This window comes from Portunus trituberculatus, chromosome 50 (genome assembly GCF_017591435.1).
Source record: "Portunus trituberculatus isolate SZX2019 chromosome 50, ASM1759143v1, whole genome shotgun sequence".
NCBI classification, from domain to species: Eukaryota; Metazoa; Arthropoda; class Malacostraca; order Decapoda; family Portunidae; genus Portunus; species Portunus trituberculatus.
This window is the reverse complement of record NC_059304.1, coordinates 27,473,382-27,499,391: the sequence shown is the minus strand read 5'-3', so window position 1 is coordinate 27,499,391 and position 26,010 is coordinate 27,473,382. Positions and strand designations below refer to the sequence as shown.

At 40.3% G+C, this 26,010-nt stretch overlaps 1 protein-coding gene across 4 annotated transcripts in view; it reads right to left on the bottom strand.

Annotated features, from left to right (window-relative positions):
• LOC123500117 (anaphase-promoting complex subunit 2-like) overlaps positions 1 to 26,010 on the bottom strand; it is a 91,045-nt gene that overhangs the window by 48,515 nt on the left and 16,520 nt on the right. For all 4 annotated transcript variants that reach the window (XR_006673180.1, XM_045248780.1, XM_045248782.1 and 1 more), the window contains exons 2-11: positions 22,331 to 22,486; positions 22,018 to 22,208; positions 20,540 to 20,651; positions 20,066 to 20,204; positions 17,302 to 17,485; positions 16,792 to 16,892; positions 16,490 to 16,614; positions 7,566 to 7,753; positions 7,221 to 7,392; positions 6,747 to 7,032 (exon numbers count right to left, since the gene is read on the bottom strand). Coding sequence is in view for 3 of the 4 variants with exons in the window: in XM_045248780.1 (XP_045104715.1) it covers positions 6,747 to 7,032; positions 7,221 to 7,392; positions 7,566 to 7,753; positions 16,490 to 16,614; positions 16,792 to 16,892; positions 17,302 to 17,485; positions 20,066 to 20,204; positions 20,540 to 20,651; positions 22,018 to 22,208; positions 22,331 to 22,486 (1,654 nt within the window). In the remaining variant the exon portion in view is untranslated. The remainder of the gene's footprint in view (positions 1 to 6,746; positions 7,033 to 7,220; positions 7,393 to 7,565; positions 7,754 to 16,489; positions 16,615 to 16,791; positions 16,893 to 17,301; positions 17,486 to 20,065; positions 20,205 to 20,539; positions 20,652 to 22,017; positions 22,209 to 22,330; positions 22,487 to 26,010) is intronic.

Sequence of the window (26,010 nt, the reverse complement as noted above, 5' to 3'; positions counted from 1 at the left end):
GAGAAAATCTATTAGTTTTCAATGGTTCAAAAACTCAATTCCTCCATCTATCAACTCGACACAACCTTCCAGACAACTATCCCCTCTTCTTCAATGACACTTAACTGTCTCCCTCTTCCACAATGAATATCCTTGGTCTGTCCTTTGCTCATAATCTTAACTGGAAACTTCACATCTCATATCTTGCTAAAAACAGATTCTATGAAGTTAGGTGTTCTGAGGCGTCTCCGCCAGTTTTTCACGCCCCTCCAACTGCTTACTCTGTATAAGGGCCTTATCCGTCCCTGTATGGAGTACTCTTTGCATGTTTGGGGGGATTCCAGTCACACAGTTTTGCTTGATAGGGTGGAATCGAAAGCTCTTCATCTCATCAACTCCCCTCCTCTCACTAACTGTCTTCAACCTCTTTCTCACCACCGGAATATTGCATCCCTTCCTATCTTTTATCGCTATTTTCATGGTAACTGTTCTACTGATCTTGCTAACTGCATGCCTCCCCTTCTCCTGTGGCCTCACTGCACAAGGCTTTCTTCTTCCTCTCATCCCTATTCTGTCCAACTTTCTAATGCAAGAGTTAACCAGTACTCTCAATCATTCATCCCTTTCACTGGTTAACTCTGGAACTCCCTACCTGCATCTGTATTTCTGAATTTCTACAACTTGTCTTCTTTTAAGAAGGAGGTATTGAGGCATTTGCTCCCCTAATTCTGGCTGACGGTTTTGGCACTTTTTACGCTTTTTAGAGAGCCAGCACTCAAGTGAGCCTTTTTTTAACTTTCTTTTTTTTGCCCTTGGCTAGCCCTCTTCCCTACATAAAAAAAAAAGCAGCATCTTGACATCATGTTATTCTAAATAATTCATGTAATATGAAAAAGATGACTATGTTTTTTACTTCTGTTCTTATCTGCATCTGGACACCACATGTTCAATCCCTCTTGTGTGACATCACAATATAAACAAAGCCATTAATGTCTGGACAAGACCAACATATCAGTCTTGTTTTACAGCTCCACTCACTAGGCAGCAACATTCACCTGATACCTCTACTGGGTAGCATTGCCACTCGCATATTGACACGTGTGAACCCGCCTTAAGTTGAGGGATATGGGTTGTGGGATATATATATGTTTGGTAAGGCACAGAGAGATAGAGAGCAGAGATAGACGTCAACACTATCAGTGTGCGGGTAACAATGAAATATTTGAAGCATTATTTTCCCATATAGATTTTTATAATAATTACAAAATAATCATCATTATTTTAGGGACCCCATTTAAAGCCAAGCTTTTTGGGTTTGGGTACTGTGCAAAGGAATAACATATTGGCTGGGGGAACACCTGGTGGCTGCATCACAAAACTGAACCAGCTGTGCAACTTGATTTTCATGACATCATGTTATTCTAAACAATCCACACAATTTGAAAAAAGGGCAAAATTTTTTACTTCATGTTATTCCAAAATCACATAATCTGAAGAGGCATAAATTGAGAAATACCTGTACTTTCTTACTTATGAGGTCAAAATACTTACAGGTGACTCAATTTACGTGATAGATGTGTTCCAAGAGGCATAGCGTATATCAAAATTCGCATAAAACAAACTTGTAATTCTCATAAGAAACAATAGATAAAAGGATGGGATGCGAGTTGTGGTCCAAATTTTTTTTTTTTTTTATACCATGTGGGCTTTTCACGGGAATTTATGGGCTAAAGGGGACACTTATTAAGGGTACCTCCTATTTCAAACCCCACCCGCTAGGAAACCGTTGCCCCGAGTGAGGAAGCCCAACCTACACTCAGACCGTAGACAGGATTCGAACCCGTGCGCTTGGAGACCCCTCGGATCCCAAAGCACGCACGGATCCACTGTACCGCGGCGGCCCCTAAAATACTCTCTTTATTTGGCTAAATTAACATGTTTTTATTATTTACCATTCTAAATACTAGAAGTGTATTTTAAAGTAAAGGGAAAAGCAAGAAATAATAAGAGAAAAAAATAATAAAAGAAAACAACAAAACAAAGAATATGTAAATACAACACTCACTGCATCACTGCCTTCACCACTCACACCACAGTCAGTCACCATCTTCCTCTGAGCTTTTCCACTTTATCAAAAATCTACTTATCAAAAATAACCTCACAGTATGAAAATAAACACTAGTAAAAAAGAAACGCAGGACGCCAATGTCTTCACCCCTCACAAGTACTCGCCGTCGCTGTCCACTCTCTGGCACTCTATTTGAAATTGTGTCTGACGCTCAGTTTGAAAATGTGGTTTGGCCAAATCGCGTATAAGCAAACCGATCGCGCAAATTTAATTAATCATAATATTTTTTCGGTCGCATATTAACAAAAACGCGTAAATTGAACACATGTAAATCAAGAGTTACCTGTAAATATTACTCAACCGTCCTACCTGGTTAAGTGACTGGTCAAATGTCCTGACCCCAGTTGGGAAAAGAACAAGGCCAACACAAAATAAAAAAACAGCAACTGATGCTTACCTCTTGCTTACAGTGTTGGCTTTACTGGGATAAAGCTAGATTCGGCCGCCTTTGGATTGTTCATTGTCCAAAATTTTGTTCAACACTGAGGGGAAAAAATTATTGAAATTTTTGTTCTAAGTTCGAAAGCATCGTGAGTTCCACAAGGTTCACATCTTCGCAAGTTTCTAGCAGCACAAACATATTTACCAAAATTCAATTAAGTTAGCAGACCGTAAGACTGATCTTAATCTTCATGCTACAGATTGCTCGAAATTGCTTTCCAGGTTTCAAACAAAAAGTTACTGAAAACAACAGTGCATAATTATCTGCAGCCAAAGAAAGGAAAATAAAACATTTAGATGAAAGAATGAATTGTACTAAATAAACAAAGAAACAATGACTCTATCCAGCACAACTGTTGCAAAGGCTATGCTGGAACTTTGAATCTTGGATCGGCAGCTGCAGAGGGCAAATAAAAAAACAAACAGAAAAAAAAAGAACAGTATCCTGATCACTAATTATTCCTACTTATAGCAATAATGAGTTTTGATGGGTGGTGGCTCTAGTGTGGGTGGCGATGCAATCGCGTTGTGCTTCGTTTGTTTACATTCAGGCAATTGTTAAAAAATCGGATCAGTGAACTCGCACAACGAAAAACGAGCATGTGGACATAATTCATAATGATCGGAAAATCAAAATATTGAATAATGATGATGAAATGAAAAGGAAATGGTCTCGATTGCCAATTATAATGTATTTCACAAGGAATCCTGCTGCTACACCTATTGTCCCACCTGAATCTCAACTCAGGCACTAGACTCCTCATGTCATGCATTTACACTCCTCATCATCTCATCCAGTTATTCATAAGTAATTGCATGACTAACTATCATCACCATCATAAGTAATAGTGCACTGAAACTTATGTGAGTGGTGATTGTTTTGTTTTTTCCACATATATTTATCATATTATTAAACCATAACATGTGCAATATTTCATACCGTTTTGGGGTTTTATGAGTTATCAGGTTTATTTGACAAAGGAAACATTAATTTTAGGTAAAGGAAATTCTAATATTAAGTAAAGGAAATTCTACTGTTATATTAAGTAAACATTATTGTTACATATGTGTACATGTAATGTGTGCCAAACATTCTCGAATTTTCAACTTTCACAAGGTTCTCGATCCCCTAACCCTCATGAATGTTAAGTGCCTAATATATATATATATATATATATATATATATATATATATATATATATATATATATATATATATATATATATATATATATATATATATATATATTTTTAATATATATATATATATATATATATATATATATATATATATATATATATATATATATATATTTAGTGATAGTGAATTACTTATGAAATACCGTGGTATTTCATTAGTAATTCACTATCATTCAGTGCCACAAAGTCGAGGTTATCCTCATGGCATGAGCGTATATGAATACAGGCAACCCCCGTTTAACGAAGGTTCACACAACGAAATTTCGCTACAACGAAGGTTTCCTTTTACTACCATCTGCTTGTTTAACAAACACCAAACTCGCTTTAACGAAGTTTTATCCAGGTAATTTTTTCCAAATTTGAAAGCCCCACCGTATCATGCAAGCTGACAGGCTCTTGAATACACCAGGAGCTGCTGGTACTAAGGCCTGCCTCAGGAGAAATCCTGAGACACCTGTAGAATAAAGATCAAGATCAAGCCTCTCGTGGACAACACAGGCGCTGCCGATACAAAGGCCTGACTCAGAAGAAATTCTGCGTCACCTGTAGCATCAAGATAAAGATCAAGATCATGCACACCACTTACTCCCCAGTCAAAACATAACAGCATCACCAGCAGCTCATCTTCCCTAGTTCAACTTACCACCAAAACGCCCTGCAATGTGGCCTAACGTTCCTAAGAAGACCAGGAAGTGTCTTACTTTCAAACTGAAGCTGGGTATTATTCACAGACAAGAGAGAGGCCAGAAAACTAGTATCATTGCTGGCCACCATCTTGACTCCATCTACTGTCTACTATTTTCATGTCAGCAGACTCTATTAAGAAGGCTGGTGAGACTGCATCTTCTTTGAAAGCTAAAAGAACAACCTGAACTCGTGACTCTACAATGGATAAAATGGAAAGCCTTGTGGAAATGTGGTACATAAGTTTTGTATGTGGTACCATGATGCGCACTTTGTTTACATTCCACAGGTTGCCGGTTAGTGTATTTCCCATTTCACTCTCCCTCCCTTCATAAAGTTAAGATCATCAACATTATTAAGTTACGTACATACATACATTAGTGTACATTATAATGACTTAAATTAAACTACCTAAATGTGTAACTTCATAATTTTTACTTTCATTAAACCTTTCGCTGTACTATGATGCACTCTCGCTTTGCTTACTCCCAATGGAAGTTCAAATCAGGGGTTAAACTTGTTATAATCGGTTCGCTTAACGAAGTTTCGCTTAATGAAGTGTTTTTTTAGGAACGTAACCCCTTCGTTAAGCTGGGGTTGCTTGTGCTAAGATATATTCATTACAGCAGCCAATACAGGAGTGGAAACATAAATATTGTGGTGTAAGCAACACACAAGCTAAAAGGGTCACAAGAAAAAGAAGAAGCGGCCGAGTCGCCGCAAGTCTCCGCCTTGTCTGTGGCTGATCTCATCTGTGCTTAATTTTTGGTATTCTATGTAAGATTTCACTTTATGCATTACAAAACAATCCTTTCTTGGGGCAAGGTTTGTAAAAAGCTAATAGAAATGTTGTTTTGTGAACATAAATGCATATATAAGACAGTAACAACACCTCGAGGTGGTGTTACCAATAACCTGATTGCAACCTGACAGCAACCTCGTTACCGTCCCTCCAAGCGTTCATGGATGCCATTTTGCGGCAGGAGGTTGCTCTGTTGTTGTTAAAGCTTGTTGGATCCAGGTCCCGCTCTTTTCATGCCTCATTTGCAGTCTGCCAGCACTGAGTACAGACAGAATCTCTTCAATCTGCCTATAATTCACCAAGATGGCCCCAAAACATCCATCTTCTTCTGCATGTGGGGTTATTTTTGATCAATGGATTTTTGATAAAGTGGTAAAGCTCAGAGGAAGAGTGATTGACTGTGGTGCGAGTGGTGAAGGCAGTGACGCGGTGAGTGTTTTGTTTACGTATTCTTTGTTTTGTTGTTTTCTCTTATTAGTTTTTGCTTTCACTTATTATTTCTTGCTTTTCCCTTTACTTTAACCCCTTCCCCAACAATTTTTTAGTTAAAAACGTTTCTTTTTCAGACTAATTATTTTATTTTGGTTCTGTATAGTATTTTTCATGCTGATTATGAAAACAGCTTGTAATTTTTCAAAATACTTTTGTAGACATATACGAGTTAACTCGTCTTCCTATAAACTCCAAGCTCTCCCCTCACCTCCCTCCTCCTCCTCACTTGTCAAAAAATATTCATTGTCTGATGAACTGGCAGTGTCATCAGAAGTATTCAAGCTTCTGAGGGAAGGTTCATATTTGCTATCTTCCTCAGAACTAGACATTTGGGGTGTAAATTATTTGAAAAGGGTACAAAAAATGAGTGGTAATGTGGATAAAAACAACACCCATGTGACGAAAGTGGTTGCCGGAGCAAGTCTAGTAAAAGCATCCTTGAAATCCCACCGCTCCTCCCTGTCACCTCTGCCAGGCGTACGATTTGACGAGAATACTCGTTTCACACGTAGAATGCCTTAGAAAGGCCCAGAATCGACGAGTATATACGTCTGTGGCTGGTTTTTGAAGGTAAAGTTTTAGACAAGTATACTCGTCGATGACTGAAAACGGAACATTTAGTGAAAACGAATATATACATCTGTAGCTGGTTTTTGAAGGTAAAATTTTAGACAAGTATACTCGTCGACGACTGAAAACGGAACATTTAGTGAAAACGAGTATATTCGTTTCTGCCGAGGAAGGGGTTGAGTACACTTCTAGTATTTAGAATGGTAAATAATAAAAACATGTTAATTTAGCCAAACAAATAGAGTATTTTGTACAAATTTTTTCAGACCACATCCTGCATCCCCCTATTACCTATTGTTTCTTATGAGAATTGCATGTTTGTTTTACGCAAATTTTGATATACACGATGCCTCTTGGAACGCATCTATCGCGTAAATCAACAGTTACCTGTATACAACAGTTTCTCTTGTAGAGATTTCTATGATAAAAACAACCATACACTCAGACAAACCTGGCCAAGATGGTGTTTCCAGTTGAGAGTCCTGTTCCCTTTAAGTTCCTGGAAAGCTTCAGTGTAAGTTTCCAGTTCATTGAGCACTTCTTCTGGCAGCTGCAGACGCTCCTCCTTGAATGACGGCCAGAACTGAGCTGACAGAATCATGCAAGACACTGGGAATTTCTGTTTCTCTCTCCGTGGATTTTCGTCTGAGTTGATGGACTGGTTGATGCGTTTTGAGTCAGCCACATCCTTCACCATCACCTCACATTTATGTAGGAGTGCCAGCGTTTCCCCAAACCTGCCACAAAAAGGGATGAGTGAATGAAATGTTAGTATTAGTATGCTTGACAGTATTCAGAAATGTTTTGATCTCTCATCACAACAGTTTTCCAAGGCAATTCAGATGATTAATTAGCTGGATTCTCAAAAGCATTTCCCCTGTTGGTGATGTGAATACCTTACATTTACAGAGACAAGATAACTCACCTCACTTTGAGATGCTCCAGGTATCGGATCTCCCTCTCTGTGTCATAACTGAACTGAGAGAGGATGCGGTCAGCCAGAATAGTGCGGTACTCGGTAATGAACACATCCTTGCTTCCATATATATTGACCAGCATGGAAATGATGTCTGCTGTACGCTGTGACTTGGATTTTACTGTGAGAAACGGAGGAAACATGGTGGTACAAAGCATAAAATGGCAACAAAAAAACATAACAAAGAAACTATACGCATAAAAACAAATACACACACACACAAAAAAAAAAAAAAAAAAAAAAAAAAAGCCGGTCAGTTTCAAATTAGAAAAGGTGTAGAATATGAGTGCTTACAGGTGTGGGCATGTACTGGGTCAGGTGTCCAGGTGTCCCAGTGTTCCATACTATCTTCATCACTGTGGGAGTCATCCAACACCAAAGGAGTGGCCACCATGAGTTCCTCAGACAGCTCAGAGCAACATTCATCAGTCAGACTTGTCACAATGTAGCGCACTGTGTCCTCTCGGCCTCGCAGGTACTGTCTGTTGGAGAAGCATTGTTTACAGTGAGGCTCAACTAATAATTAGTTTTCTGTTACAATCTGGTGGAATTGTTGATGAACCAGGACACATGGAGTTTATATATGGCTGGTCACAATGTACTACACTGAGACAAAGCAAGTTAATAAATCACTTACGTAATACAGTAATACTTTGAGATACGAACGCTACAACATACAATTTTTTTTTTATATACAACGAAAGATTTCATATAATTTATGCCTTAAAATATGAAGATATTTTTTAAGATATGAATAGACATCAGTAGGTGGCGCAGTGATTGCTCGGCTACCCATGTCCACCCGAACATTCAGTTCTTGTTGTGTATCGTTGTTCATCCTTTGTGCATGTACAGGCAACCCCCGCTTAACGAAGGTTCACACAAAAAAATTTCGCTACAACCATCTGCTTGTTTAACAAACACCAAACTCGCTTTAACGAAGTTTTATCCAGGTAATTTTTTCCAAGTTTGAAAGGCCCGCCGTATCACACAAGCCGACAGGCTTTTGAATACACCAGCACCTCTCGTGGACAACACACACCACTCACTCCCCCTGTTCAAAACAATAAAAGCGTCAGCAGCAGCTCGTCTTCCCTCGCTCAATTTACCACCTAGTGTTGCTAAGACCAGGAAGTCTCTTACTCTCGAAGTGAAGCTGGATATTATTCACAGACACGAGAGGTGAGAAAACTAATAGCATTGCTCACCACCATCTTGACTCCATCTACTGTCTCTACTATTTTCAAGTCAACAGACTCTATTAAGAAGGCTGGTGAGACCGTATCTTCCTTGCAAGCTAAAAGAACCACCTGAACTCGTGACTACAATGGATAAAATGGAAAGCCTTGTGGAAATGTGGTTCATAAGTTTTGTATGTGATACAATGATGCGCCCTTTGTTTACATTCCACAGGTTGCCAGTAAGTGTCTTTCCCATTTCACTCTCCCTCCCTTCATAAATTTAAGATCATCAACAATATAAAGTTACGTACATACATACATTAGTGTACATTATAATGACTTAATTTTTTTCTTTTCTTTTTTTTAAGTCGGGAAGAGGGCCAGCCAAGGGCAAAAAAAAAAAAAAATAAATAAATAAAAAAAAAAAAAAAGATAAAAAAAAGATAAAAAAAAAAAAAAAAAGGCCCACTTGAGTGCTGGCTCTTTAAAGTGTAAAAGCGTCCGCCAAAATTGGGGAGCAAATGCCTTGATACCTCTCTCTTAAAAGAAGACAAGTCGTAGGAATTCGGAAATACAGATTCAGGGAGGGAGTTCCAGAGTTTACCAGTGAAAGAGATGAATAACTCTTGCATTAGAGAGTTGGACAGAATAGGAATGAGAGGAAGAAGAAAGCCTTGTGCAGCGAGGCCGCAGGAGGAGGGGAGAACAGTTAGCATGAAAATAGCGATAAAAGATAGAAAGAGATGCATCATTCTGGCGGTGAGAAAGAGAGGCTGAAGACAGTTAGTCAGAGGAGGGGAGTTGATGAGACGAAGAGCTTTTGATTCCACCCTATCTAGTAAAACTGTGTGACTGGAACCCCCCAAACATGTGAAGAGTACTCCATACAGGGACGGATAAGGCCCTTATACAGAGTAAGCAGTTGGAGGTGCGAGAAAAACTGGCGGAGATGCCTCAGAACACCTAACTTCATAGAAGCTGTTTTAGCAAGATATGAGATGTGAAGTTTCCAGTTAAGATTATGAGCAAGGACAGACCGCGGATATTCATTGTGGAAGAGGGAGACAGTTGAGTGTCATGAAGAAGAGGGGATAGTTGTCTGGAAGGCTGTGGTGACTTGATAAATGGAGGAATTGAGTTTTTGAGACATTGAAAACTACTAGATTTTCTCTGCCCCCATCAGAAATCTTAGAAAGATCGGAAGTCAGGCGTTCTGTGGCGTCCCTGCGTGATCTGTTGACATCCTGAAGGGTTGGTTGTCTCTGAAAGGACACGGAAAGATGTAGGGTGGTATCATCAGTGTAGGAGTGGATAAGGCAAGAAGTTTGGTTAAGAAGGTCATTAATAAATAATAGAAAGAGAGTAGGTGATAGGACAGAACCCTGAGAAACACAACTGTTAACCCCTTCCTTACCGCAAGACTGCTTTGTGGTATGTGCGTACCACGCGCAAAAGCGACCTCGTGGTACCGCAAGATGCCGCTGTACGTGCGCACACACCAATACATTTCCGTATAACCGTGGCCTGAGTGCGGATTTTGCCTTTTTCATGCTCCACGTGGTTCACTATAAACAAACAAACACTGGAGGCGTTATTTTTAGCCACCCCAGCGTAACAAAACCATCCCCCCCACTAGCCAATCAATATCGGAGTTAATTTTTCATGCATAAACTATAAAGCCAATCACTATTCTTTGACATATATTATTCCCACACTCCCCCCAAGAACATCAGTTCTCTAGTATCGGCCGTGGTGAAACTGTTCTATTGACTCTAGTTAGAGATAATGGCGTCTGCTTCGTGTAGCAACGATGAGGATTATCATAATTATGAGACAGATAGTGAGGATATACTGGATGACTCTCCAGATGAATATGATTCAGACTATGATCCTGAAAAAGAAATAGGAGAGAGTGATAGTGACAGCAATGTTGAAACCCTCTCGGCAAGTGAGGGGGAGCAGCCTAGTTATGACTGCCTCAGGGCCACCCTCACAAGGTGCAGAGTGTGTGGTGCTGAATTTATGATTAGTGTACAATTTATGATTATGTTTACGTTTTCTTTTATTAATAAAATGACAAAAATATGTTTAGTAAAAAGTACATAACACTGAGTTAGAAAGAAATATAATGTGTAGATCTGGCCGTGAGGCACGTGCGCACACGGGCAGGGGGCTGCGGTATAGGAGGGGAACGCTTTGTTTATATCGGGGAGTGGCTGTGGTAAGGAAGGGGTTAATAGATTTAGGAGAAGAACAGTGGCTGTCTACCACAGCAGCAATAGAGCGGTCGGAAAGGAAACATGAGATAAAGTTGCACAGAAGGATAGAAGCCATAGGATGGCAGTTTGGAAATTAAAGCTTTTGTGCCAGACTCTATCAAAAGTTTTTGATATGTCTAACGCTACAGCAAAAGTTTCACTGAAAGTTCTTAAAGAGGATGACCAAGATTCAGTAAGGAAAGCCAAAAGATAACCAGTAGAGCGACCTTGACGGAAGCCATACTGGCGATCAGACAGATTGTGAAGTGACAGATGTTTGAGAATCTTCCTATTAAGGATAGATTAAAAAAACTTTAGACAAGCAAGAGATTAAAGCTATAGGACGGTAGTTTGAGGGGTTAGAACGGTCACCCTTTTTAGGAACAGGCGAACTTCCAGCAGGAAGGAAAGGTAGAAGTCGATAGACAAAGTTGGAAGAGTTTGGCCAGGCAAGGTGCAAGCATGGAAGCACAGTTTTTGAGAACAATAGGAGGTATCCCATCAGGACCATAAGCCTTCCGAGGGTTTAGGCCAGCGAGGGCATGGAAAACATCATTACGAATAATTTTGGTTGTAGACATGAAATAGTCAGAAGGAGGAGTGGGAGGGACAAGCCCAGAATCGTCCAAGGTGGAGTTGTGAGCAAAGGTTTGAGAGAAGAGTTCAGCTATAGAGACAGAAGAGATGGCAGTGGTGCCATCGGGATGAAATAAAGGAGGGAAAGATGAAGAAGTGAAGTTATTTGAGATATTTTTGGCTAGATGCCAGAAGTCTCAAGGGGAGTTTGAGTTTGAAAGATTTTGACATTTTCTACTTATGAAGGAGTGTTTTGCAAGTTGAAGAACAGACCTGGCATGATTCCAGGCAGAGATATAAAGTGCATGAGATTCAGGAGATGGAAGACTCAAGTACCTTTTGTGGGCAACCTCTCTATCATGTATAGCATGAGAACAGGCTGAGTTAAACCAAGGTTTAAGGTTGAGATAAAGAATGAGGAATGTACGTTTCCATGCCAGACACTATCACCTCTGTTATGCGTTCAGCACAAAGAGATGGGTCTCGGACACGGAAGCAGTAATCATTCCAGGGAAAATCAGCATAATACCTCCTCAGGTCCCCCCCAGCTGGCAGAGGCAAAACGCCAAAGGCACCTTTGCTTTTGGTGATCCTGTGGAGGGATTGGAGAAATAGGACAAGATATAGAAATGAGATTGTGATCGGAGAAGCCCAACGGAGATGAAAGGGTGACAGCATAAGGAGAAGGATTAGAGGTGAGGAAGAGATCAAGAATGTTGGGCGTGTCTCCAAGACGGTCAGGAATATGAGTAGGGTATTGCACCAGTTGCTCTAGGTCATGGAGGATAGCAAAGTTGAAGGCTAGTTCACCAGGATGGTCAGTGAAGGGAGAGGAATGCCAAAGCTGGTGGTGAACATTGAAATCTACAAGAATGGAAATCTCAGTGAAAGGGTAGAGGGACAGAATGTGCTCCACTTTGGAAGTTAAGTAGTCAAAGAATTTACTATAGTCAGAAGAGTTAAGGGAGAGATAAACAGCACAGATGAGTTTAATTTGAGAGTGACTGTTAAGTCGAAGCCAGATGGTGGAAAACTCAAAAGACTCAAGAGCGTGGGCATGAGAGCAAGTTAAGTCGTTGCGCACATAGACACAACATCCAGCTTTGGAATGAAAATGAAAATAGAAAGTAGGAGGAACAGAGAAGGGCTACTGTCAGTTGCCTCACACAGCTGTGTTTCGGTGAGAAAAAGAAGATGAGGTTTAGTAGAGGAGAGGTGGTGTTCCACAGATTGAAAATTAGATCTAAGACCACGAATCTTAGATCTAATTTTCAATCTGTGGAACACCACCTCTCCTCTACTAAACCTCATCTTTTTCTCACCGAAACACAGCTGTCTGAGGCAACTGACAGTAGCCCCTTTTCTGTTCCCTCCTACTTTCTCTATTTTCATTTTCATTCCAAAGCTGGATGTTGTGTCTATGTGCGCAACGACTTAACTTGCTCTCATGCCCACGCTCTTGAGTCTTTTGAGTTTTCCACCATCTGGCTTCGACTTAACAGTCACTCTCAAATTAAATTGCATAAGTTAATGTAGAAAAAGTTGAGGGAGGTGTCAACGCATTTGGGGTCATTAACAAGAGAGGCGTCCGACCTGGGGACATTTTTGGTCCCCTCTCCAGAAGGGGACTCCGAGGCATTATAACGAGTTCCCATTTTTCTTTTAAATTTTTATTTTCAAGTGAAGGGTGTATGTGTGGTAAGTACATGTAGTTTTGTGTGAAGAAGGAGAGTTGTCTTTAGAGGGTAGGCTGTGACTGCCCTCTTGAGTTGTGACACACAAAGGGAATGTTCAGCAAGATCACAACTAGCTTTAATAGAAGGTTCACACCACCCCCTGAACTAGTGCTGTTAGATCTCACTGAGAGTAAGTTAGTGTTTCGGTAGGTGTCTGCTACCTCCTCCGTATATTAAACTGCCTAAATGTTTAACTTCATAATTTTTACTTTCATTAAATCTTTCACTGTACTATGATGCTCTCTCACTTTGTTTACTCTCAATGGAAGTTCAAGTCAGGGGTTAAACTTGTTATAATCAGTTCGCTTAACGAAGTTTCGCTTAACGAAGGGTTTTTAGGAACATAACCCCTTCGTTAAGTGGGGGTTGCCTGTATGTGTCTGTGCTCTTTGGCAGTGTGTATTTTTTCTTAAGTTTTGTGAACTCAAGACCTCATGATCATGGGTTCCCAAAATAAAATTAAGAAGGCTGAAAAGAAGAAACTTAGAAGAGTCTCGATATGGATATGAAACACAAGATAATTGCAAAATATGAACGTGGTGTGCGTATCTGTGACTTGGGCCTGTGTGCTAATACTAGTGGTGACTGTAAAGTCAAACCATTGTTGGTGTATCATTCTGAGAACCCCAGGGCCTTTAACCCTTAACTTCCGGGGATTAAAATATTTTTTCCTGTCTAATGACGGGGAAAAATGGTACACCTAAAAATTGTCAGAACACAGTTTGAATACTGATAATTATTTTCTCTGTGTTATTCTGAATACAATGATGTACTTTCCAGCTCGATATGACGTCTGAGAGTTTAGTTATTGCCTTATCAAAGTTTCCTCCTCCGAATGGTGTGACCAGTCAAGAGGAAACAGCCCGGAGAGCGACGCTCTCTCTCTCTCTCTCTCTCTCTCTCTGTGTGTGTGTGTGAGAGAGAGAGAGAGAGAGAGAGAGAGAGAGAGAGAGAGAGAGAGAGAGAGAGAGAGAGAGAGAGAGAGAGAGAGAGAGAGAGAGGAAGGACAAGGACATATCACTGATTTCTGAGACACGTGTGTGTGTGTGTGTGTGTGTGTGTGTGTGTGTGTGTGTGTGTGTGTGTATATATCACTGATTTCTGAGACACGTGTGTGTGTGTGTGTGTGTGTGTGTGTGTGTGTGTGTGTGTGTGTGTGTGTGTGTGTGTGTGTGTGTTCACAATCACATATGATATACATTTTCACACCAAAGCGATGTCGCTTTGATGGTATATATTGCTTGAAAATGAGTCTTCCCTTGAAAAGCATAAGTGACTCATCTATCACTAGGTTTTGAAATGGCTTGAAAAGGACTTGAATTTATTTACGAGAGACTGTATGACAGGCCTAATTTTCCAGAGTGGATCATCAGTTTTAACATTGCAGAAGTGAAGGTATTTCAATATGTTGTCATATCTGTCCCTTGTTATGTACCGTGCAAAGATTGGCATGTACAGCAGATCACTCTTCTTCCAATAATCATGCCTCAAAGCTTTTCTCGAATGACTCATAAGAAGCGTGACGGCTATGAACGTCAGGAGTTCATTTCTTGTGATGTTTTTCCACTCTTTCTCGTGAGAGCTATGGGGCACATCATCATCATCTGCTGTTTCTTCATCATGAAAAGTGTTGCTCTCACTCACTATATGGTCCAAGAAAGCATCACTGAGAAACGCCATGAAATAGTCACAATTGTGTTGCACAGGAGGGAATTCAGCTGTTATGCCAGGAGACACAGATAAATCAGGCATAACTGGGAAAAATCATCATTGAATTCCCTCCATTGAAAGACAGGTCGGGGTCTCGCGCCACCTCTGCCACGCCCCCTTGATCGTCTCCCCAGAACGCGAGGAGCACGCGCATGCCTCGTCTCCTAGAAACACTCTGTGTCCTTGACACATTATCTGGAGTCTGTTCTTCATCATTATTGCCTTCACTGTCACTTATACTGTGTAAGAGTCTCTGTCTCTCTGTCTGTTCTCCTGAGAAAGCAGGTGAATGATGCTCTACATCCGTGTCCTCACTACTAGTCTCTTCACTTTCCCCAGTTTCTTCTTCTATATATTCACTGTCACTTTCTTCTAGCTCAGAACCACTGCTAAGTAAAAGGGTTCTGCCTTGCTCCATGGTGATTTACAATCTGACCCGATCCTTCGCTGTTATCACTGACCTTTCTACCCAGCGTCACCGGAGTTGCCAAGTGTCGCCCATAAAACGGGAAAACAGTTCAGTTACCTCTAAAATTAGGAGCTCTTGTGGAAACACTTGTGTGGTAAAAGATGCCAGATACTTCTACTCACCATCCGCCTCAAGAGAGCGCGCGAGAGACTTAAAATTACGCCGGGAAAAATCTTGATTACTGGGACGAATCCCGTCACTTCAGACGTTCTGACGCAAACGTTTATATACGACCGCCGGAAGTTAAGGGTTAAAGCATCTAAGGTGTTAAAAGAGAAACTCCAGGTCATGAGGCGTGCCAATAGTAAGGCATGGATAACTCGCCAATTCCTCCTCCGTACTACATATACGAAGTTCTATCACAGCGTCGGTAAGTAGGAATGCAAGTTGGGAGTTTTCGCTTTCGCTAACTTGGCAGGTTTGGCGAGAAACACAAAATAGCCTGTATTCACATACTGATTACACTTGGAAATTCAATAAACGAGTGAGTACAAATGGTGTTCTGCCCACAAGCAACTCTTCCTTTTTGCAATGCAAAAAAACAGAAGTCTCTAGATGCTATGGTTACCAAAATATCACAGGTTGAATGAAGTGGTATCATCGGTGTTCATGGCCTTGCGTCCGATCAGGTTTAGCGGCCTTGGCTAGAGCGATAGAAAATGGGCCCCTTGTATCTCTCTCTCTTTCCTGTCGCCTGTTCTGATACCACTCTCATTCAAATGTTGTCTCCCCGCAACATGGCAAGAGACCTGAGGTGTAGAAGTAAGGCGAGCGGGAGAGGTGGCGGAATCAGACACTGTGAAATCACTGGTTACCAGCATCCATCGTGGGAGTTGGTGACACAGTGACATATAGCATATGTTTACTCCTGATGAATGTTGTCAGCTCACAAGTAAAGAAGACGGGAAGAAAATAGCCAAAATATAGCCCAAAAACGTGAAAACGTCTATCGACGTGCCCTGAGTCTTGTGTGATGAATGTCTATCGACATGTCCCAAGTTTTGTGGGTTAAGTTGTTATTTTGGGCAATATAGTACATTTATATCATGCATACAATAAACATTGTATTTATCTTATATCAAATCTATATTTGGTTGGCATTTAAAGCATGTTAATATTTTTTTTGTGGGGGTAAATTCATATCACTAGAACGAATTAATTATACTTCCATTAATTTCTATGGGAAAAATTGATTTGATATACAATTTTTTTTATATAAAATGATCGTCATGGAACGAATTAAATTCATATGTCGAAGTACCACTGTATTTTCTTGCTTTCGTCCTACCTCACGGGTTCTGACACTAGTTCCAGCAGCACTCCCTTGGGATCCAGCACCCGCAGCGCCTTGATGGCAGAAATGTAGGCGTGAAGGACATCAGTTGTGTTCACGCCTGGATGGAGAAGGCGAGTCTGTGAGTGGAGGCAGAGGAATTAAGTTCATTGTTACAGTGTATGTGGATCGGTGGAAGAAAAGAAGTATCAGCATTGATGCCTTATGAACAAATTGTCCTTCCTAATAACAGAAGACTAACTGAGGAATGATGAAAACAGTAGATGTTGATCAAGTGATGACATGATCTAACATACCTGAAAAGCAGACCGCAGGGATTCCACAAGGCAATCTCTAAGGTGTGTGCGGTCCAGACACTCTCTAATGTCCTCGAGAGCTGGCTGAGACTCTGGGTATTCTGGAGATAAAGAAAGAAAAGATCAGGTGGAGGTATGATACTGAAGTTTTATAAAAAAAAAAAAAAAAAAGATAGGAAGGTTTATTAAGGCTGACAAAAATAAAATTCCTAGACTCAGTAACCAGGTTAGAAAAAAAGCAGTGAGTTCAAGCTTGAAAGAGAAAGATTTAAAAGAAAAGAAATAGAAAATTATTTTTTTCAGAATGGTAGATGAATGGGATAGACTCAGTAATAGAGTTGTTAGTGGCAAGTCATTAGAGAGGTCCAGATATTCATACAAGAACTGCCATGTGCAGGTGTGATGGCTTCTAACACTTATCCTTAAGGTCTAGTGTTCTTATAAATGATAGTGGCATCATCATCAATAGGCAAAACAATTCATCAAGTACTCCTGCCCCATTGCACTCACCAATGAGGATGTTGAAGAGCTGGTCAATCCTAGTGGTGGTGTAGGTATGGTACAATGCTGTCATGTAGGTCTGCTGCAGGTTCTCAGCCACCACGTTCTGCACTGCTGGTTCGGCAGACGATAACTTCCCTCGGCCACCACAGTACACCACCTCCAGCCATCCCACCACCACATTCTCCACCCACTGAAAAGATTAAAATAAAAATCTATCTATGTACTTACTAAGCCAGCCCAGACACCACCTCCAGCCACCACACTACCACATTCTCCATCTTGTGGAAAAATTGAAGAAAAATCTATCAATCACCACCTCCAGCCACCTGACCAACACATTCTTCACCTACTGCAGAGATTAAAAAGAAAATCTATCTATCTATTTACCAAGACTGCCCAGACACCACTTCAAGCCATCCCACCACCACATTCTCCACCCACGGTTAAGGTTATAGTAAAAATCTGCCTATATATTTACCAGGCCAGGCTAAACAAGACAATTTACACTCACACACACCATTCACACTCTTAATCCCTTACGTACAACTGGTTTTTTTTACCTTCCTTCCCTGCCGGCCAACCATTTCTAGGTATTTTTTAATTTTCACCAAGGGATTTTTTTTTCTTATGGGATTGTAGATCATATTTTTCCACATCTGAAATCGAAATCCGCAACTCTCTAAGTGCTCTGGTTCAGCCATGGCGGGCCGCCAAAGTCTGAAAAATGAAGAAAATATCCTCCCTGCGGGACAACAGAAAACCGGGGTTTCACCTGTCAAACGCAAGTTTTGCGTATAGAGGCCCTGATGCGTTGCACCACTCTAGAATGAGTGGTGCAACATCGTAACACCACATGAATGTTTGCATCATATAGCTATCATCTCCTACAACCACCCACACACACACACACACACACACACACACACACACAAGGAAGAACCTTTAAATTACAGACTGGTATCACTAACTAGTGTAATATGCAAGATGTGTGAAAAAGTAATAAAGAAGCAATGGATTGAGTTTCTTGAAGACAACAAATTATTATCAAATAGCCAATTTGGTTTTAGAAAAGGTCGGTCATGTGTAACAAATTTATTGAATTTCTACTCTAGAACAGTTGATAAAGTACAAGAGAGAAAGGGATGGATTGACTGTACTTATTTAGATTTAAAAAAGGCGTTTGATAAAGTGCCACATGAAAGATTACTATGGAAGTTAGAAGAGAAGGGTGGCTTAAAAGGAAGCACATTGAGATGGATGAAAAATTACTTGAGGGGGGAGAGAAATAAGGACGATAGTTAAAGATATGAAGTCCAAGTGGAGAACAGTAGACAGCTGAGTGCCACAAGGGTCAGTATTGGCACCAATACTTTTTCTCGTATATATAAACGACATGCCAGAGGGAGTGAACAGCTACATAAATCTGTTTGCGGACGATGCGAAACTGTGCAGAGTCATTAAACAAAAAGAGGATTGTGAAATACTACAGGAAGACTTAAACAAGATCTGGAAATGGAGTAAAAAATGGGAGATGGAATTCAATGTGGACAAAAGCCATGTCATGGAAATGGGAAAAAGTGAAAGACGACCAGTGGGAATCTATAAGATGGGAGATGGAGTAGAACTAGAAAAAGTAAAAAAGGAAAAGGACTTGGGAGTGACAATGGAAGAAAACAATCAACCAGTAAGCCATATTGATAGAATTTTCAGAGAGACGTATAATTTGCTAAGAAATATTGGATTAGCATTTCACTATATGGACAAAGAAATGATGAAGAAATTGATAAGTACTAAAATAAGACCTAGATTGGAATATGCAGGAGTTGTGTGGACCCCCCATAAAGAGAAACACATAAGAAAATTGGAGAGACTACAAAAAATGGCTACAAGAATGGTTCCAGAATTTAAAGGGATGATATATGAGGAGAGACTAAAAGCTATGGATCTACCAACCCTGGAACAGAGAAGAGAGAGAGGGGATCTGATACAAGTTTATAAATTGATTAACAGAATGGATCAAGTGGATAATGAGAAACTAATCCTTAGAGAAGAATATGACATTAGAAGCACAAGATCGCATAGTAAGAAACTGAGGAAGGGAAGATGTCTGAGAGATGTTAAAAAATTTAGTTTCCCACAAAGATGTGTTGAGACTTGGAACAGTTTGAGTGAGGAAGTGGTGTCAGCAAAAAGTGTACATAGTTTTAAAGAAAAAATGGATAAGTGTAGATATGAAGACGGGGCCACACGAGCATAAAGCCCAGGCCCTGTAAATCTACAACTAGGTAAATACACCAAAAAAAAAAAAAAATAAATAAAAAAATAAATAAATAAAAAAAATTTAAAAAATGTGGCTCATTTCTGGTACACACATAGTTTTGTGTGCATATGTATGAGTGTATGTGCGTGCCAGAGGTATACACAGCGCACACAAAGGAAGGGAGGGCCCTGGGAGGGGAGAGGAAGTGGGAAGAGGGAGGGACGAGGGAGGGACAAGGTCGACCAGACCCTCTGTGAATCACGTGGAGATTGTGGAGGTGGACTGCTAATAAGCAGCGCGGGCCAGCATTACAATAGTCAGTCCTGACCGACAGGAAACGCTCTTTCCAATGGTACTAATGCCAGCTCGCTACCTCTTACCACCAGTTTTTTACAGCCCTTGCTATATGTAAGTTGATCGGCATTACAGTTTCAAATTTCACCTGCTGATATGTAGGCTGGTCGCACATAAGGGGTTAAGGACAATCTCAAGGGTACAAATAGTACACACCTTTTCTAATTGTGTGATACGAGACTGATCATAGGAGTCCCTGCAGGTGGAGGTAACATGGGAAGTGATGGTGGAGAGAAGCTGAGAGGAAATCATGTCACCTGCAAGCCTTTCTAACAAGTCCAGCTCTAGCAACTGTCTGTGGAAGGAGAGACAAAGAACAGTGGTTAAAATTAAAGATTACATTACTCCTAGCCATATATTAAGTTAAAACACACTCACTTGGTGCTTAATGAGGATAAAGTAGAATGTTCAAAGGGAAGAGAGAACTAGTTAAAAGTTTGAGTTAAAACACACTTACTTGGTGCTAAATAATACAAGATAAATAGAATAATGCTGAATTGGAAAGAAAGGCAGAGGAAGAGAGGGAATGAAATTAAGGGATAAAGGAAGACAGGGAATAAAAAGAAGGAACAGAGGAAGAGGGAAGGAAAAGAAGGATCAGAGGGACACCCGCACAGCAAGGCACCTCACCTATTGACCTGAGTGAACGTGTTGGTGATGGCCTGACAGTGACAAGCATCAGCTGACGCCTCACACCCACCACACTGGATAGCTTCCTCAGTTGGCTCGTCAGACTCCTCCACTGTTACAAACATAAGTCAAGTGAGTAACACAATTTTCTGGTTTGATGGCAGATTTCAAAACTGCATCAAAATACTTGTAATGGGGAGAGGTGCAGGGGAACACAGGTGTAAGGAGTTGAGTTTATTTATGATTGGTTTAGCCTACAGCTTCTTCAGCGGGACTGTTCTCCTGAAGATGTAGGCATAAATAAACTCAACTCCTTACACCTGTTTTTCCTTCCATCTCCCCCCTCCAACTTGTCTGAATGTACATACATACTTGCAATATTAAAATAAAAGATAATAGTAATGAGAATTGCATATATAGGCAAACCCTGCTTAACGAAGATTCACACAACAAAATTTTGCTGCAACGAAGGTTTCCTTTTACTACCATCTGCTCGTTTAACAAACACCAAACTAGCTTTAACGAAATTTTATCCAAGTATGAAAGCCCCACTGTATCACGTAAGCTGACAGGCTTTTGAATACACCAGCACCTCTCATGGACAAAACGCGCACCACTCACTCTCCCAGTTCAAAACAATAACAGCGTCAGCAGCAGCTCGTCTTCCTTCGCTCAACATGCCACCAAAATGCCCTGCAATGTCACCTAGCATTGCTACGAAGACCAGGAAGTGTCTTACTCTCGATGTGAAGCTGGATATCATTCACAGACACAAGAGGAGAGAAAACTAATAGCATTGCCACCATCTTGACTCCATCTACTGTCTCTACTATTTTCAAGTCAGCAGACTCTATTAAGAAGGCTGGTGAGATCATATCTTCCTTGGAAGCTAAAAGAATCACCTTAACTCATAACTCCGCAATGGATAAAATGGAAAGCCTTGTGGAAATGTTGTACATAAGTTTTGTATGCGATACAATGATGCGCCCTTTGCTTACATTCTACAGGTTGCCAGCTAGCGTATTTCCTGCTCCACTCTCCCTCCCTTCATAAATTTAAGATCATCTACATTATAGATTTACTTACATACATACATTAGTGTACATTATAATGACTTAGTCTTAAATTAAACTGCTTAAATGTTTAACTTCATAATTTTTACTTTCATTAAATTTTTCACTGTACTATATGATGCACTCTCACTTTGTTTACTCTCAATGGAAGCTCAAGTCAGGGGTCAAACTTGTTATAATTGGTTAAACGAAAATTAAGCAACAGAGGTTTTTAGGAACGTAACCCGTTTGTTAAGCGAGGGTTGCCTGCACTTCAAATTCTAAAATTATAAAGATGTAAAAATGAATAAAATTATAACCACCTACAATACTTTCACTGAACACACACACACAAACACATGCACACACACACACACACACACACACACATACACCATTCCATACAACTAAATAATTTCAGCTCACCCTGACTTCCAATCTCAGTGTAGTAAAAAACTTTGAAGGCTGCAGCATAGAATTTCTGGAAAAGGAGAGTGAAGGCAGCTGGCATTTGGCTGTGTAGTGTGGCTCTGAGGTGTAGCTTGAAGTGCTCCATTAGACCCCCCGGCACATACTCCTCATACTTGGCACCTGTTTTCTCACACAGCATCTCACACCTGTCAAAGAGAGAGTAAGTATGAGTGAGGAAGAGAAGTAGTGAGGTAAAGTAAGAACATGTAAAGGACAGTACTGCTTTCCTATACAAGGCCACAGGTGAAGGGTGAAAGAGAGCATCTACCTGTGTATCTGTGGCAGGAAAGCTGTAGCACTGCTGTACAGTTCCCCTACAGCACTGGACACTCGAGACATCACCTCAACACTTCCCTCGTCATCCTTGCTCGTGCTGGCGTTGTAGGTGGTGAAGTGAGACCAGAACTTGGGGCTGATGGAGCGTCTGTTGCGAAGAAATGGCCATGGAAGCTTTGATGGGATGTGTATATCTGTATTGTTACTAGGCTGGTAATCCCATATTTTTTAGATGTATAGTAAAAGTCTGTTACTTAAGTATATACAGTAAGGTCTCGGTTTACGTCAGAGTTACGTTCCTGAAACATGACGTAACTTGATTTTGTACGTAACTCGAGTTTCCGTACATTTCAAAGCATATTATGGAGTTTTCAACCAATCATTGTTTATGGTCATTCAGGTAAGTTAAAGGTTATATTGTTATATTATTTACAACTATATAGGAATATGAAACACAAGTTTGTTTTTGTTGTTGATTAGGGCCACGAACACGAAGGACTGCAGGTTGCCGAGAGGGATGGCCCTGAGGCCGCCAGGAGGGTGGGCAGGTTGAATGTTGTGACGCCCAGGGCAGACAGCTGGGAGCGTAGTGCAGTGCGGTGGGAGTAGAAGCGTGGGCAGCGGGGCAGAAAATGCAATAGGAAAGGGCAATAGGGATCAGCAGACAGGCACAGACGATGCAAGTGAGCTGCGAGTGTCGTGTGGCCCAGGCGAAGGCTCCAGAATTGTTATTGTTGTGATGGGTGCGCGAACCCTCAAGGTCGTCAACCTCCCCGTTGTCATGGTAACGGGCTTCCCATTTTCTTCTTCACTCCCTCACACACAGCTGCTGCCTCCCTTCTCATGTCTTTAATTACGTCTTCTTTTTCTTGTAGCGTAATGGTTTTCCTTTTCTTAGCATCACTACTGTCACTAAGGAGTTTTCTCTTTGGTGCCATTGAGCAAGATACTAAGAACTTGAGTCAGTAAATGCAGAAGTAGGTGTGGTGGAACTGAGGCATGGTGTTATTGTATTCAAGCGTGAGGCGGGCGGTGTGACGGGTAACCACCAACAATAACAATAAATCCCGCGCTTTACGATTTATAAATTTTCAATTTTTTTAATCTTAAATGCCTTAAAGTGGACTGATGTAACTACGAGTTTGACGTAACTCGAGACCGACGTAACCCGGGACTTTACTGTATAGTGTTTTCAGGGTTACATCCCAATAATGCAACAAATCTAATAATCCCACACACTCCTGGTCCCCTGCTCATCTGATTAACAGACTTTTACTGAACTATCCATGAAAACTGATAGTCTTGATAGTCTTCAGGGTAGTCAACATCTGTTAGTTAATTTGACAAAAACAGCAAGTAACCAAAAATAAATATAATAAATACATGCCTGCCCCTTATCTGTTAGTAGTGGGTAAGACAATCAAAGAATGATGGCAGGCAAAGTAGCTTGAAGTAGGTTGTTAATGAGTCCTGCTGCTCTCTTAACAGTAGTTGTCACATAGTTAAGGAATTTCATAGAGATGTTCACTAGTATACCCAGGTCTTCATATGAAGGTTCGGATGACATGAAGACAACCTGAGCTTCTCCTATCAAGGTTAATACTTAGACTCTCGTGATGACGACTCCCATGTTTTTATCTTGGTCTTGCCATACCAATCTTTACTTAACTGAACCTTATTTACATAAACACTTCTTGTTTGGTTAGTTTTAGTTAGGTTTAGGATGCTAGTTTTTTTTTTTTTTCACGTTAAGGCCTATAGCGCCTGTAGGCACACTTCAAGAGTGCATTGGAAGCGCTGTTCAGCTTCTGCCTATTAGTGGCACAGGCAATTTTATTTATAGTGGTACCCAAATTAGGGCCCATATCACCACCCAAGCTCATCTTGGGTATAACCACCTAGAGCCTGGATATCATGGTGACATGTAGGTAACTTTAAACCACTCAACAAATGGCAAAGTGTTCAAGGCTGTACGTGGTGGGATTCGAACCTACGCGTGGATGTCTGCCCCATCCCACGCTCACCACCTTATCCACTATGCAACCACCTCCCAAAGTGATAAAATCAAGCTCAAGAATATGGCTGCCATCTCAACAACACAAACATCAAAGCCACATGCCTTTACTCAATATTTACCAACCTTTTACTTTTTTTTCTACTTCAATAGTTTCCAGAAGTTGCTATATACTGCAACCTTAACTTTACTGGACATGTAAGTAATAACCTCAGGAGAGCTAAGGTTGTCTCCAAAATTTCTGAAGGTTCTATCAAAAGATGAGTGTTGCTGATGCGGTAATGCAGCACTAGTGTGGGTGGGTAGTGGGTGGATTCTATCCAAGTGAGGAGTGAGTGCCCTCTATGTCCCATAGCTCAGTCCCATTCTGTTTCTGCTGTCTTTGCCTCCCTTTCTGTCCTTTCTTTGGCAGCCAGGGTCTTTTACCCTCAGGGATACCAGTGTCCCTGTCCAAGGCTCACCTACAGTCCTGCTCCTCCAACAATGTGGATTGGGTGCGGCTGTGTTGGGGAATTTCCACTGTACAGTGGTGCCGCATGTCTCATAGCCAGCGATGCAGCAGAGTTCTAATATTAGTAAAACTTTAGCAAATATGGTCAGCAAATATACATATGCATTTAACCTTAGTATTACACCGTATGAGAGAACAGTAAACTTATTATTGATAATATATTCATAAGCCTGGCAAGAAACGTGGCATATATATTTTACAGTGTTGCTAAAAAAAAACAATATACTTATAAAGAGGTTTCCTTGCAGTTTTGGATGGGTAAATAGTTCCATAGTTATAATTAGATTATATCGTGAAGGAAAGTACTTTAAAATAAGCTGACATAAGTAAGAAAAAAAACTATATTCAAATCCTCACGGCAGCAACACCAATCATGCCCGCCATTCATACAGGTGATGGGAGGTCAGCTGGTGTCCTTGACCAGACAATATATATATATATAAATATATATAAATATATATAAATATATATATATATATATATATATATATATCTATCTATCTATATATATATATATATATATATATATATATATATATATATATATATATATATATATATATATATATATATATATATATATATATATATATATATATATATATATATATATATATATATATATATATATATATATATATATATATATATATATATATATATATATATATATATATATATATATATACTAATTACAAGTTTCCTTTACTTTTTGGGGTGTGTAAATAGTCTTACAGGTTTATTTAGATTACAACGTGAAGGAATCTACATTAAAATAAGGTGACATAAGTAAGAAAAAAATACAGTAAAACCTCGCTTGACGAACGTCTCTAAGGATGAACAATTCGGAAGATGACCAAAAAATTTGTCAATATCTTGACCCAGGGAACGAACGATATTTCGGGGGACGAACACGGTTAAACAGCTCACGGCAGGCGAACAGTTTGTGTGATAGCCAATCCGACTATCACACAACAACCAAACAAAACATAAGCGCAAAAGAAAATAGAAACAGGAACATACGAAAAATATTACATAACATAATCTCTGTGCCACCACGATTTTCTCCAGTTTTTCCTGGGCATGGTGATGTTACCGGTGCACTCTACTGTAGCTTCCTCAGCGTTATCCTCGCTGCTCTGGTGGC